Here is a 15,359-nt window from a genome sequence, read left to right as displayed (position 1 = left end):
GGCAGGTTACTGAGCCTAGATGATGGTCCAAGTGGAGGAAAGGGCATTAAGTTACAACTCCTGAAGGAAAGAGTATCAAAGAATTTGTTACAACCACCACAATAGGGCAATAATTAATGAGTATTTGGAGGAACTATTATGACCAACTTGGACTGCAAGGAGATCATTCCCTGGTGGCTTAGATGGTAGAGCATCTGCCTACAATGTGGGAGACCCGGGTTCAATCCCTGGGTCGGGAAGATCTCCTGGAGAAGGAAATGGCAACCCACTCCAGTATTCTGCCTGGAAAATCCCATAGACAGAGGACCCTGGTAGGCTACAATCCATGCAAAGAGTCGGACACGACTGAGCGACTTCACTCATGACCAACCTAGACAGCATATTAAAAAGCAGAGACATTACTTTGCCAACAAAGGTCCGTCTAGTCAAGGCTATGGTTTTTCCAGTGGTCATGTATAGATGTGAGAGTTGGACTGTGAAGAAAGCTGAGCGCTGAAGAACTGATGCTTTTGAACTATGGTGTTGGAGAAGACTCTTGAGAGTCCCTTGGACTGCAAGGAGATCCAACCAGTCCATTCTAAAGGAGATCAGTCCTGGGTGTTCATTGGAAGGACGATGTTGAAGCTGAAACTCCAATACTTTGGCCACCTCATGCGAAGAGTTGACTCATTGGAAAAGACCCTGATGCTGGGAGGGATTGGGGGCAGGAGGAGAAGGGGACGACAGGAAGAGATGGCTGGATGGCATCACAGACTCAATGGACATGAGTTTGGGTGAACTCCGGGAGTTGGTGATGGACAGGGAGGCCTGGCGTGCTGCGATTCATGGGGTCGCAAAGAGTCGGACACGACTGAGTGACTGAACTGAACTGGAGGAACTATTTTGCGTTTATGCAAATATGCTTAAGGTTTCAGCAGTTAATTTTAGCTTTATTAGGAGATAATGCATGTAACAATATAATTATTTTTAAAAAGAACACACATGCCATTGTGTGTGGACATGGATTGGAGGTGGCTTTGGAGAGAGGTGATATGAGATCATCAGGTAATAGAACAAGACAGAGGTGCTAGCTTTGCCTCAGGTGTTGGCAATGGAACTAAAGTAGAGTAGATCAATCCAGTAATTTTATAGAGACTCAATGATTGGGTTGGAGAGGGAGGAAAAGTAGGAGAAAGTTGGTGCCCAAATATTTGGTGTTTTACCTCATGGATATAATATTTTTATACACAGTTAAAATTAGTAGAGTAAATATGTATTAGTTATCTATTGCTATTTAACAGATAACCTTTAAAATTTAGCAGCTTAAAATAATAGTAACCACTAATACCCCAGAGTTTCTGTGGATCTGAAATTCAGAAGCAGCTTAATCTAGTGATTCTGATTTAGAGTCTCATGAGGCAATGCAAAGAAATAGAGGAAAACAAAAGAATGGGAAAGACTAGGGATCTCTTCAAGAAAATCACAGATACCAAAGGAACATTTCATGCAAAGATGAGCTCGATAAAGGACAGAAATGGTATGGACCTAACAGAAGCAGAAGATATTAAGAAAAGATGGCAAGAATACACAGATTCTTGAAAAAAGAAAAAAAGATCTTCACGACCCAGATAATCACGATGGTGTGATCACTGACCTAGAGCCAGACATCCTGGAATGTGAAGTCAAGTGGGCCTTAGAAAGCATCACTACGAACAAAGCTAGTGGAGGTGATGGAATTCCAGTTGAGCTATTCTAAACCCTGAAAGATGATGCTGTGAAAGTGCTGCAGTCAATATGCCAGCAAATTTGGAAAACTCAGCAGTAGCCACAGGACTGGAAAAGGTCAGTTTTCATTCCAATCCCAAAGAAAGGCAATGCCAAAGAATGCTCAAACTACCGCACAATTGCACTCATCTCACACGCTAGTAAAGTAATGATCAAAATTCCCCAAGCCAGGCTTCTGCAATACATGAACCATGAACTTCCTGATGTTCAAGCTGGTTTTAGAAAAGGCAGAGGAACCAGAGATCAAATTGCCAACATCCGCTGGATCATGGAAAAAGCAAGAGAGTTCCAGAAAAACATCTATTTCTGCTTTATTGACTATGCCAAAGCCTTTGACTGTGTGGATCACAATAAACTGTGGAAAATTCTGAAAGAGATGGGAATACCAGACCACCTGATCTGCCTCTTGAGAAATTTGTATGCAGGTCAGGAAGCAACAGTTAGAACTGGACATGGACAACAGACTGGTTCCAAATAGGAAAAGGAGTTCGTCAAGGCTGTATGTTGTCACCCTGTTTATTTAACTTATATGCAGAGTACATCATGAGAAATGCTGGCCTGGAAGAAACACAAGCTGGAATCAAGATTGCCGGGAGAAATATCAATAACCTCAGATATGCAGATGACACCACCCTTATGGCAGAAAGTGAAGAGGAACTCAAAAGCCTCTTGATGAAAGTGAAAGTGGAGAGTGAAAAAGTTGGCTTAAAGCTCAACATTCAGAAAACGAAGATCATGGCATCCGGTCCCATCACTTCATAGGAAATAGATGGGGTAACAGTGGAAACAGTGTCAGACTTTGTTTTTCTGGGACTGCAGCCATGAAATTAAAAGACGCTTACTCCTTGGAAGGAAAGTTATGACCAACCTAGATAGCATATTCAAAAGCAGACACATTACTTTGCCAACAAAGGTTCGTCTAGTCAAGGCTATGGTTTTTTCTGTGGTCATGTATGGATGTGAGAGTTGGACTGTGAAGAAGGCTGAGCGCCGAAGAATTGATGCTTATAAACTGTGGTGTTGGAGAAGACTCTTGAGAGTCCCTTGGACTGCAAGGAGATCCAACCAGTCCATTCTGAAGGAGATCAGCCCTGGGATTTCTTTGGAAGGAAGAACTTCCAAATGATGCTGAAGCTGAAACTCCAGTACTTTGGCCACCTCATGTGAAGAGTTGACTCATTGGAAAAGACTCTGATGCTGGGAGGGATTGGGGGCAGGAGGAGAAGGGGACGACAGAGGATGAGATGGCTGGATGGCATCACTGACTCAATGGACGTGAGTCTCAGTGAACTCCGGGAGTTGGTGATGGACAGGGAGGCCTGGCGTGCTGCGATTCATGGGGTCGCAAAGAGTTGGACACGACTGAGCGACTGATCTGATCTGATCTCATCTGAGGCTACTGTCATCTCAGGGTTAGCTAAAGCTAAAGGATGAGGCTTTTTAAGTGGCGCACTCAGTGGTTGCAAGGTGGTGCTGGCTGTTGGAAAGAGATCTTTGTCCTCAAGGGGCTCTGTCTTAGCAAAGGATACAGACAGACACACCATTACAATGCAGTATGAGTGGTGCTATGATTGAGGTGGTACATTGTATCCTGTAATGTGAGTTTAGTGTTAGATTTATGGTTCAAGCAAAGCTCACTAAGGAATGATTCAGCTGAGACCTTAAGGATGTGTAGGAGTCAGTTGACGAAAGGCAACAGAGAGTTCACTAGGCGAAGGGAACAGCACATGTGAAGAGCAAAACAGAGAAGGTTGTTTGCTTGAACTAAAAGTTCATTCAAGTTGGAGGGGAGTGTGTGATAAGGAATACTGGTAATATATGAAGCTAGAGCAGTAGATAGGGAAGCCAAATCATGGGGAATCCTGGACACCAGTAAAAGAACCTGTTATCTCAAGATCTGTGGAGTACTATTAAAGTGTTTAAAATAAGGGAGTGACAGAGATTTGAGTTTTATTAAACATAGACACAATGGTGTATTGGAACTAGCTGGTAAAGGCTTGCAAGAACCAATTGTTAAATTTTCAGGAATTTTGTGACATAATTGTTAAACAGCCATATTAAAAATTAAATTATTTAATGTAATTAACAAATTATGATAAAATAATGATAGTAAATACTCAAACTTCATGATTTCCTAATTTTTACATTTTACTATTATCTGTGCATTTCAGATTATTTATGCTTAACTATATCTGTATTGTAGACATACCATGGTGTGCCACTGATGTTATCTTCACTAATATTCACTAATGTTATGTCAAGTTGAAAGGAGCCATGATGGGAGTAGTTATACCACATGAATTGGCAAACTACAAATCAAAGCTTGACTTACTGTTTTGTTAATTATCTAGACCAGAAGTTGGCAAACTATAGCCCATGTTCCAAATCTATCTGTTTGCCTGTTTCTGTAAATAAAGTTTTATTGGAATACATTCATTTGTATATTGAAATATATTCATTTATTTCCTATTCATTTGTATATCGTCTGTAACCACTTTCACACTCCAGGGGCCGACAGAGTAATTGTGATAGGCTGTATGACCCATAGTCTGAAATTATTTACTATCTGGCCCTTTAAAGAAAATTTTTGTGTCCTTCTCTAGACTGTTAAAGCTTAAAAATGTGTTGTGTCTTTAGTCTTAACATTATGAATAACACAGTAATATTGAGGAAATTATCTTCCAGTATTTGATCACTGTTATCAGAGTGATAATAACTCTATTATCAGAATAAATAACATGAACAAAAATTAGCCAGAGTTCACATCAACACTTTACTTTTTCCTCATTTTCAGTGGTAGATGACTTATGGACACAAGATTTGGCAAAAATTAAGGAAAGCATTCTGTGAGAGTATATTGACTAAATAGAATTTATAATAATGAGTGTTACATGTCTTAACTGTTACATACTGTACATCTTCTATTTCAATCTAGATTTAAAATATATTGTAAATATACATACAAACATATTTGTACACGCACACACACACTTGCTTGAGAGCTGGTCATTAACTGGGTGCAGAAACTATACTTAGTGGCCATGTACAACGTGGCAAAAATATTTAAAGCAATATTTGCTTGAAAGAAGTACCAGGATCATATCTAAAAAGATAAAAGAATGAATATATTTTTATTTAAAAGTTTAATTATATTTTTACTAGGTTTGATATTTTAAAAAATTTTGATATTACTGTCAGGTGCTTAATTTCTCCTATGGTCACCATGCTGCACATTTTTGATACTGATTGCTAAATTTCAACTGAAGTTAATATTTCCTCAATATTATATATTTTTGTATATCCCATCTTTCTCTTCTATTATCTCCTTTTTAGTATAAAGTAAATATTCATTAACATTCATTGCCTCAAAATGTAATTTTAAAAATATTATCTAGCTAATATACAGTGTCTATATTCCCTATCAATCTATTGCCCTAGTTACATATTTGAAAGTTCTCAATAATTGTTCTTGGATAAAAAATTAATTTTTCACAGTCAACAGTAATTTTAATAGTTTTAATTAAGTTAACTTTTAATTTAAAAGTTTGAGCAATATTTATATACAAGTGCTCTTAAATATGGAATGCTGTTCTGTATATTTATTCTTCATTTTATACCAAGTTCAAGATATAATGGCATTTAAAAAGATTTTTTTATTGGAGTATAGTTGATTTACAATGTTGTGTTAGTTATAATGGCACTTTTTTCCCCTCTGATTTAATCAGGGGTCTATTTGTTACTTTCTAAATTTGAGGCAAGGTACAGTGTTTGTATTTTATTAATGGTTTGGTTTATTGTGTGGTTTATTTTTGATTTGTTTTGTTTACCACTCTAGAACAAGGAAGAAGTGATGGCTGTGAGACTCCGGGAAGCAGATAGCATAGCAGCTGTTGCTGAACTACAGCAGCACATTGCTGAGCTTGAAATCCAGGTACCATATCAAAATAGTAAAGTAAATGTAGTAATAATGCAGTTATTTCCCCTTTCCTCTGCACCTGGATAGTGACTTATGTCTTCATCCTAATGACTGTGTTTCTGTATTCAACACTTCTTTCCAAGTCCAGTTTTTTAAATTGCAATAAAAAATACTTACTGGAAATAGAACTGCCTTATGATCCAGCAACCCCACTGCTGGGCATACACACTGAGGAAACCAGAAGGGAAAGAGACACGTGTACCCCAATGTTCATCGCAGCACTGTTTATAATAGCCAAGACATGGAAGCAACCTAGATGTCCATCAGCAGATGAATGGATAAGAAAGCTGTGGTACATATACACAATGGAGTATTACTCAGCCATTAAAAAGAATACATTTGAATCAGTTCTAATGAGGTGGATGAAACTGGAGCCTATTATACAGAGTGAAGTAAGCCAGAAGGAAAAACATAAATACAGTATACTAACGCACATATATGGAATTTAGAAAGATGGTAACAATAACCCGGTGTACGAGACAGCAAAAGAGACACTGATGTATAGAACAGTCTTATGGACTCTGTGGGGGAGGGAGAGGGTGGGAAGATTCGGGAGAATGGCAGTGAAACATGTAAAGTATCGTGTGGGAAGCGAGTTGCCAGTCCAGGTTCGATGCATGATGCTGGATGCTCGGGGCTGGTGCACTGGGACGGCCCGGAGGGATGGTGTGGGGAGGGAGGAGGGAGGGGGGTTCGGGATGGGGAACACGTGTATACCTGTGGCGGATTCATTTTGATATTTGGCAAAACTAATACAATTATGTAAAGTTTAAAAATAAAATAAAATTGGAAGAATAAAAAAAAAAAAAGAAAAAAAAAAATACTTACTGCAGTAAAATTTACAATTTTAATGTATACAGCCTGTTTCATTAAGTACATTCTCATTGTTGTGTAACCAATTTCCAAAACTCTTCACCTTGTAAAACTGAAACTTTGTGCCTATTCAACAACTCCCCATTCCCTTCTTCCCTCAACCCCTGGAAACCACCCTTGTGCTTTCTGTCTCTGAATTTGACTCCTCTAATTAATCTCATGTAAGTAAAATCATAGAGTATTTGTTTTTCTGTGACTGGCTTTTTTTTACTAAGGGTAATGTCCTCAAGGTTCATTCATGTTGTAATGTTGTATCAGAATTTGCTTCCTTTTTTATGGCTGAATAATACTCCATTGTGTGTGCATACTACTTTTTGTTTATCTGTTAATTCATTGATGAACATTTAGATTGCTTCTGCCTTTTGGCTGTTGTGAGTAATGCTGCTATGAGTATGAGTGTACAAATGACTATTTGAGCCCATGTTTTCATTTGTAGGGGGTATATACCCAGAAGTGAAATTGCTGAATCATGTGGTAATTCTGTGTTTAATTTTTTGAGGAATTGTTATACTGTTTTCCATAGCAGCTGCACCATTTTACATTCTTAGCAGCAATTCACAGGGGACTAGTTTTTCCACATTCTCACCAATACTTGTTAATTCTCTGTGTTGTCCTTTTTTTTTTTTAAGTAGTCATCCTAATGAGTATGAAGTGGTATCTCATTGTGCTTTTGATTTGCATTTCCCTAGTGATTAATAAAGGTCTTCCCTCGTAGCTCAGTTGGTAAAGAATCTGCCTGCAATGCAGGAGACCCAGGTTCAATTCCTGGGTCCGGAAGATCCCCTGGAGAAGGAGATGGCAACCCACTCCAGTGTTCTTGCCTGGAAAATCCCATGGACAGAATAGCCTGGTGGGTTACAGTCTGTGGGGTTGCAAGACTGGGATACGACCTAGCAACTAAACCACCACCAGTGATTAATAATGTTGACCATCTTTTCATGTGCTTATTTGCCATTATGTCTTCTTTAGGGAAATGGTAGGTTCAGTACTTTGCCTGATTTTTAAATGGATTGTTGTTGAGTTATGGAAGTTTCTTATATATTCTCAAGGTCAATCCATATCAGTATATGCAAATATTTTTCAAGGTATTTCCTCTCATTCTGTGGGCTATCTTTTTGTTTTGTTGTTAATGTCCTCTGATACACAAAAGTTTTTATTTTTGAGGTCCAACTTATCTATTTTTCCTTTTGTTACCTGTATCATATTTCCTTATTGTCAAAGCTATCTTTGAAAGAAAATTCAAAACTTTGAAAATAAGTGTTTTGTCAATTATGAACTACTGTATAATATAAATACATTTGATTTATATTATTTGCATTATGGGCAAAGTATTATGTTTAAAAGTCTTATTTTTAGAAATGTGTTATTACATTCTATTCCAACCCATAATACAGTTTTGGCTGGAACATCTAGAATTTTCTTCCCACCTGAAATGCCTTTTAGTCTGTAAATTTCAATTTAAGATCTGGGTCAAAAGTAATCATAACACATTATGATTTGCAGAAGTTTATAAAACGGTATCCTTTATGTTCTGTTGATAGTATTCCCCAGAAATTATTGCATATCCACAAAAACTTTAGGGCTTCCCTGTTAGCTCAGTTGGTAAAGAATTTGCCTGCAGTGCAGGAGACCCTGGTTCAATTGCTGGGTCGGGAAGATCCTCTGGAGAAAGGATAGGCTACCCACCCTAGTATTCTTGGGCTTCCCCTGTGGATCAGCTGGTAAAGAATCCACCTGCAGTGCACAAGACCGGGGTTCAATCCCTGGGTTGAGAAGATCCCCCAGAGAAGGGAAAGTCTACCCACTCCAGTATTCTCTGGAGAATTTGATGGGGTCGCAAACAGTTGGACATGGCTGAGTGACTTTCACTTTCAAAGAAAAACTTCAGACAAGAACCAACTGCATAAGATATGCTATCTTATTTATTTAAGTCATGCTATCATATGCAGTTCTAGTTTTAGTCCTTTTATATCATGAAAATTATAAAATTTTGTCACATTTCTGTACATCTTAGTCACAAAATAGCAAGATTTGATTACTCCTTTTGTTGATTCTTAAATGCTAATTAAAATGAAGAACGGTATGCTGCATGCTTTGTTTAAAATGAAATATAACACGTATTTCACCAGTTTTAAAAAACAAAAGGAATGCATAAAATTTTACTACTAAATTTATTTATTTTTTTTTTTACTGTTAATAGGAGTATGTTAGCCTCAAATGTCTCATAAGTGAATCCTAATTGCTGGTTCATTGCTATTTTTTCGATACTTAACTGGCTGGAGCTTATCTCATATGTCATTATTGACCCCTTTGTCCTCTTAGCTTTTTTCCTCTCTTGGCTTTCCTAGCACCATCCACTTTTGACTCTTTGCTTGTTGAAGTTGTTTTCAATTCTGTGTGTTTGTATTCCTCTGAAAATCCAAGATTTTTATGTTTTTAAAAACTATTCAGTGTACAATGAAGGACCTCACTTACATAGCTTCAAGGGCCATCTTTACAACAATAAATTCTAATCTGTCTCCATCCTAGCATGTTTCCTTCTAACTAACAATCTTATACCCTATTAAAAAATTATTTATTTATTTGACTGTGCCAGGTCTTAGTTGGGGCAAGTAGGATCTTTAGTTGTGGCGTGCGAACTCTTAGTTGCAGCACATTGAATCTCTTCCCTGACCAGAGATTGATCCCAGGCCCCCTGCGTCGGGAGCATGGAGTCTTACCAGGGAAGTCCCATAATCTTATATCTTTAAAAAAAATTATGAACATAGTATACAGAAAAGTTCATAAAACAAAGCTACATTATATGTAAAAACAGTATCCATATAGCTAATACTTGGGTCAAGATAGAATATTGTCTGTATTCCAGAAGTCTGTGCAATCACACCCTGCTCCCTTATCCTGAACTTTATAGCAGTGACTCCTCTGCTTTACCTTATAGTAGTGTCATCTTGGAAAATCCCATGGACGGAGGAGCTGCAGTCCATGGGGTTGCTGAGGGTCGGACACGACTGAGTGGCTTCACTTTCCCTTTTTACTTTCATGCATTGGAGAAGGAAATGGCAACCCACTCCAGTGTTCTTGCCTGGAGAATCCCAGGGACGGGGGAGCCTGGTGGGCTGCCGTCTATGGGGTTGCACAGAGTCGGACACGACTGGAGTGACTTAGCAGCAGTGTCATCTTTGTATTCATCTCTCATCCATACAGTTTAGTTTTCTGTTTCTGAATTTCGTGTAGAGTCATGTTGAATATTTGTGTCTCTTCTTTCTTTGTTCACTGTTACTTTAGTGGGTCATCATTTTTCTTATTGCAACAGTTCCATTTTATAAATATATCGCAATGTGTATGTCCATTTTAATTTTAGTGGTCATTTGTAAATTTTCAGATTGGGACTGTTACAAACAATGCTGTGATTATAAGCAATCTTATACACTATACTGACCACAAATGCACAAAAGTTTCTTTAGTATGTATGGCAGGGTGTGGAATGACTGGGTCATAAGCATGCGGATCTTCAGTTTTGTTTTCCAAAGTGTTTGTGCCAGTTTTAACTTCCAACCACAGCATATGAAAGTTCTGTTGTTCCACAACACTTGGTGGTGTCAGATGTTTTAATTTATGCCTGTCTGGTGGGTATGCAGTTATATTTCATCATGATTTTAATTTCCATTTGCTGTATTACTAATGAGGTTGGCAACTTGGATTTCATCTTCTATAGAGTGCCTATTACAATCTTCTGTATTTTTTCATGTGGGTTGTTTATCTTTTTCGTATGTATATATAGTTCTTTTAAGTTTTATTTTATTTTTAATTGGAGGATAATTACTATACAATATTGTGATGGTTTCTGTCATATGTTATGTTTTATAGATATCTACTTCCATTTTGTAACTTGTCTTTTGTTGTTGTTTTTAACATATTATGCCTTTTGATCAGTAGACCAATGTTTTTAATGGACAGTAGAGAGTTCCTCCTGAAAGCTGTACAGGAACTCCAAATTCAACATGTTTAAAATCAAATGTGTTTCTATTCCATCCAGTGTTTTTATACTTTGGTATCTCAAGTCTTGTTTGATGGTATCATCTCTTACCAAATTACTCAAACTTAGTAGGGACTTCACTTATTATGCCTTTATTAATGTTCTGCCGTATTTATCAAGGCTGAGTATATACATTTTCAACTTTATTTGAGAATATGAAGTTATTTTCACAGTGTTTGTGCTAGTTAACATTCCTACTAGCATTTCAACTGCTCACCTACTCATGTAGATTTGCCTTCAGTGCAGTCAGTTCAGTTCAGATCAGTCACTCAGTCGTGTCCGACTCTGAGTCCGCATGCCAGGCTTCCCTGTTCGTTACCAGCTCCCAGAGCTTGCTCAAACTCATGTCCATCGAGTCAGTGATGCCATCCAACCATCTCATCCTATGTCGCCCTTTCTCCTCCTGCCTTCAATCTTTCTCAGCATCAAGGTCTTTTCCAGTGACTCTGTTCTTCGCCAAAGAATTGGAGCTTCAGCTTCACCATCAGTCCTTCAAATGAATAGTTAGGACTGATTTCCTTTAGGATTGATTGGTTTCAGATATTTCTTAATAATTCATATAGATTAAACATGTCCAGCTCTTCAGTTTCTTCAAAAGATAAAAGTCATGGGTAAATATAAAACTAAATCAAAGGTAATTTTACTCATTTCAGAAACTTAAAAAAAAAAATATTTCATGGCCTTTCTGTTCCTCCCTGCTACTCCCTAATGTATCTGCATTCATCCCTACCTGAACGTCACAACTTGCTGTTCAACTTCTTTTTCTCCGGCCTGAGCTCTCCCATGGAGCCACCGAAATTATCTTTCTAAGGCATAAAAACCTTTATTGACTGCCTTTTACCTACCAAATCACATCAAAACTCCTCAGCACAAATGGTAGGCTTTTCATTATTGTTGAAACTTTCACCTCCACCTCTTCTTTGACCATTACCACCCTATCCTCTCTCCCTAGCACCTATACACAAACACACACACTCTCACTTTTTAAAAGTTTTTATATTCTTTTAAAATTTTGTACCTTTTACAAGCTATCATGTCTTTAGAAAATTGCTGTTTTCCTGTATTCCCTAGTCCTCTGCTTTTTACATCGTTCTGCTTACTGAGTTTTCCTTGCCCAGTTTGCTATGTTTTCCGTAAACATCTTAATGATTCAACCTTCATTCATTTATTTATTATATACAAGTTAAAATCCATAAATAGATCTTTTGTTAAAATCCTAAACTCCTTTTTCAGTTACAAAAACAATACATTTTAGGTTATGTTTAATCATGGAAATATTTTAGATCATTTTCAAGTTCCACTAGGGGGAGAACTCAACTTAGTCAAATATTTTTATACTTCAAATCTCTTCAAGACCAACTCTTCCAGTTACTATTGCTGTCTTGTAAATAAAAATTTTACCCACAAATCAAATTCTTCCAAACCCTTCATTTCATAAATTACATGACTATGCAATTAGTTATTGATAAAAATAAAGGCTACTTTTAAAAAAAAGTAGTAAAGAAAATTGTACTTTTGTGAATGTCTCATTTAGATGAGGAAATACTTATTTATGTACATACTGTAGCATTCTGTAGAAGATATACTTATGAGGTTGAAGTTTATTGTATTTATTTTCAAAGAATCTATAGTCAACTTGAAACTTTCAGGTCTGGTTCATAATCACTACCCTGCCATGTTATTCTGAGTGAACTACATTTGTAATATGCTTAATGTTCTTTATAATAATGCCTTTTCCACAGTCTTTGGAGGAGCTACTTTACATTAATGTTTCATAGTGAATTTAATTTTTTTTTTAATGTGGCATCTTTCAAATTTTAGCCATTTTCCTGAGCTATTTGTAAAAGTTATTTCTGAGGTTTCCTCCTTCTCAAGCAGAATGACACTTATTAATGGATTTTAGTCACTATGTAATGCTTGTTTGAAGCAGATCATACCCTTATAGAATTAAGGGGTGAACTCTAAAGTGACATTAAATATAAAAAATATGATATCATGTATATTATTTTAATATTTTTCAGAGTAATCATTATGAACTTTAAATACTATATGATCTCACATCATTCAGGTCTCTATAGTTTTCTTAGATAAAGCTCCTGTTGCCAAATTTCTATCTAAAATAATATTCATATCCTAATCACTGTACTCTTATGCTACTTATATTTCTTCACAACAATTGTTTCTTGCCATAAATTATACATTTTTGTTGTTGTCCACTTCTCCACTAGAATGGAAGCTCCATAAGAGAGAAATGTTTGCCTGTTTTATGCAGTCACTGTCTTTCTCAGTGTTGGTATATAATGCTTAGTATATAACCATCATTCAAAAATTTGTATTTGAAGAAGTTAAATTAAGATAATAATTTGTTCACCTGTTGTTTCTACAGTAAGTGGTTTTTATTGTATGTAATTTGAGTATTCAGAATTTTTTTTTAATTTAGCAGTTACCACTGTATTCACACATTTATGAATTTGTACTTTGATCATTAGGTCACTAGTGGCTAGGAAAGATAAAATGAATGCAGACTCTGCCTAAGTGCATTTGCCATTAGACAGAAGGAGTGATTGAGCCTGGGTCCTTTCTTTGCAATATCACTGAGTAGAATTTAAAGCTCTGAAAATGTATGTACATTATTGGTGTTAGTAATAACTAACACTTATTAGTTAATAATAAGTGTTTTATAAATAATAAATGTTTTAATTATTAATAAATGTTTATTATTAGTTAACTTATAATATTAGTAATAACTAACTAATGTTATTGGTGTTACTAATAATACCAATAATAATAAAAGAGTTGGACATAACTGAGAGAACAACAATTGTTAATGGCTTTAATTACATGTGAGATGATGCCATTGTTATCTTTTAAAGGAGAAATTTATTTTTTTCTTGCTATCTGCACATATACTTTACAAACTAATTGAATGGCTCAGATTAATGGAATTTCTATAAGTAGCCTGCAAAAATAAATATGATGTACCTTGATCAGAATTAAAATGGTCAATAAACTTAGTTTTTATTGGAAACGAGAATTTTAGAATACTAAGTAACTCTGTGGTCACAATTTTTGTCTTTTTGTTTTCTTGTAATTGCTAGAGAGTTTTTTGATTGGTTGACGGTATAGATTTTGAAGACAAACAACTTCTTGGCTGTCTTGTCTGACAAGTTATTTAACTTGATTTTGAATTTTCTCACTCAAACCTAAAGTTATCTGCTTTAGAGTTGGTATTAAATGAGAAAGCATGTATCAAGTTATCAAGTGTTCTTTCTTCCCTAACTAGTTTCCAGAAAATCAGCTTATCAATGACCTTATGTAAAAGATCACACTCAGCATTGTAAGGGCTTCCAAAAATTACAACCAAAATGCAGAAAGTCTTCTGAGTTCCCTTTAAGATAATTTTTATCCACTCCAGATAATCAATTTATCCCTTTCTAAGAATTAGATGTAGCTTCAAATTAAGAATTGCTTTGACTTTTTTTTGGGGGGGGGGTGAACTTATTTCTGTCCACTGTAAGTTAGTCTTCATTTTTGTGTATTTAAAGTATTAATAGCTAGCATTATTGAATACTTAAAACTTGCCAGGCATTATTATTAGCAATATATTTGTATTTACTTATTTAATCCTTGTAACAGTCATATGATACTAGTTATTGTTAATATTCCATCTAATAGTGGAGGAAACTGAAGCATTGAGATTTTATTGTAAGTTTAAGAACTCACTCTGTAACTTAAATTCCTTCCAGAACTAAAATGAAATTTTTTTTTCTTTAGTTTTACAAGTACTGTCATGTTAATTATATGGAGTTTCTTGATAGACTCACTCCTACAGCTTAGTTCCCTGTTCTTCACCTGTGTCTTTTGATAGCTCCCATGGCTTTCAGGATGAAATTCAAATTCTGGCTGTTCTCACAAGACCATTCCTGCTCTGATTCTTACCACCCTTTCTGACTTCATTTCCTGCTTTTCCCAGCATATACCTGTGCTTGAGCCACCATAAACTAGTTAAGAACTCTTTGAATCTGTCATTGAGATTCACTCTGTTTTTCTTCTCTCCTCCTTTGATCTTGCTTATCATTTCAAAGGTCTGATTAATTGATCAGCCTTCCCTGATGATGCCAGTCCAGCCAATTTTGTTGTGTCTCTGCTCTCATAACCCCCTCTGTTATAGAGCTCTGTTATTTCATCTCATATTATATTAATCATTCTCATTTAAAAGCCCAGATTGTGGAGAACAGATTAAATTATTTAAGTGGAGTATTAGTTTCAATTCAGCAAATATTTATGGAATACCTGCTATGTGCTAGTCACTACTCTAAACACTTTATAAGAATTAGTGAACAAAACGCATAAAAAAGATTCCTTTCCTCATCAGTCAAGCTTACTGGGAGAGAAAGAAATAGGATGAACAAAACAAATGAATCTTTTTTTTAAATTTTTTTTTAAATTTTTTTCTAATTTTATTTTATTTTTAAACTTTACATAATTGTATTAGTTTTGCCAAACATCAAAATGAATCCGCCACAGGTACACATGCGCTCCCCATCCCAAACCCTCCACCCTCCTCCCTCCCCATACCATCCCTCTGGGTCGTCCCAGTGCACTAGCCCCAAGCATCCAGTATCGTGCATTGAACCTGGACTGGCAACTCGTTTCTTACATGATATTTTACATGTTTCAATGCCATTCTCCCAAATCTTCCCACCCTCT

At 36.2% G+C, this 15,359-nt stretch overlaps 1 protein-coding gene across 29 annotated transcripts in view; it reads left to right on the top strand.

Annotated features, from left to right (window-relative positions):
• Positions 1–15,359, top strand: part of EVI5 (ecotropic viral integration site 5) — a 250,020-nt gene that overhangs the window by 176,841 nt on the left and 57,820 nt on the right. For all 29 annotated transcript variants that reach the window (XR_015160507.1, XM_086391182.1, XM_086391210.1 and 26 more), the window contains one exon: positions 5,600–5,695. Coding sequence is in view for 28 of the 29 variants with exons in the window: in XM_086391182.1 (XP_086247308.1) it covers positions 5,600–5,695 (96 nt within the window). In the remaining variant the exon portion in view is untranslated. The remainder of the gene's footprint in view (positions 1–5,599; positions 5,696–15,359) is intronic.

The sequence above is a fragment of the Bos grunniens genome, chromosome 3, assembly GCF_055505025.1.
Source record: "Bos grunniens cultivar Pamir isolate PY7600 chromosome 3, Bosgru_T2T1.0, whole genome shotgun sequence".
Lineage (NCBI taxonomy): Eukaryota > Metazoa > Chordata > Mammalia > Artiodactyla > Bovidae > Bos > Bos grunniens.
This window is presented reverse-complemented; position numbering and strand designations above follow the sequence as displayed.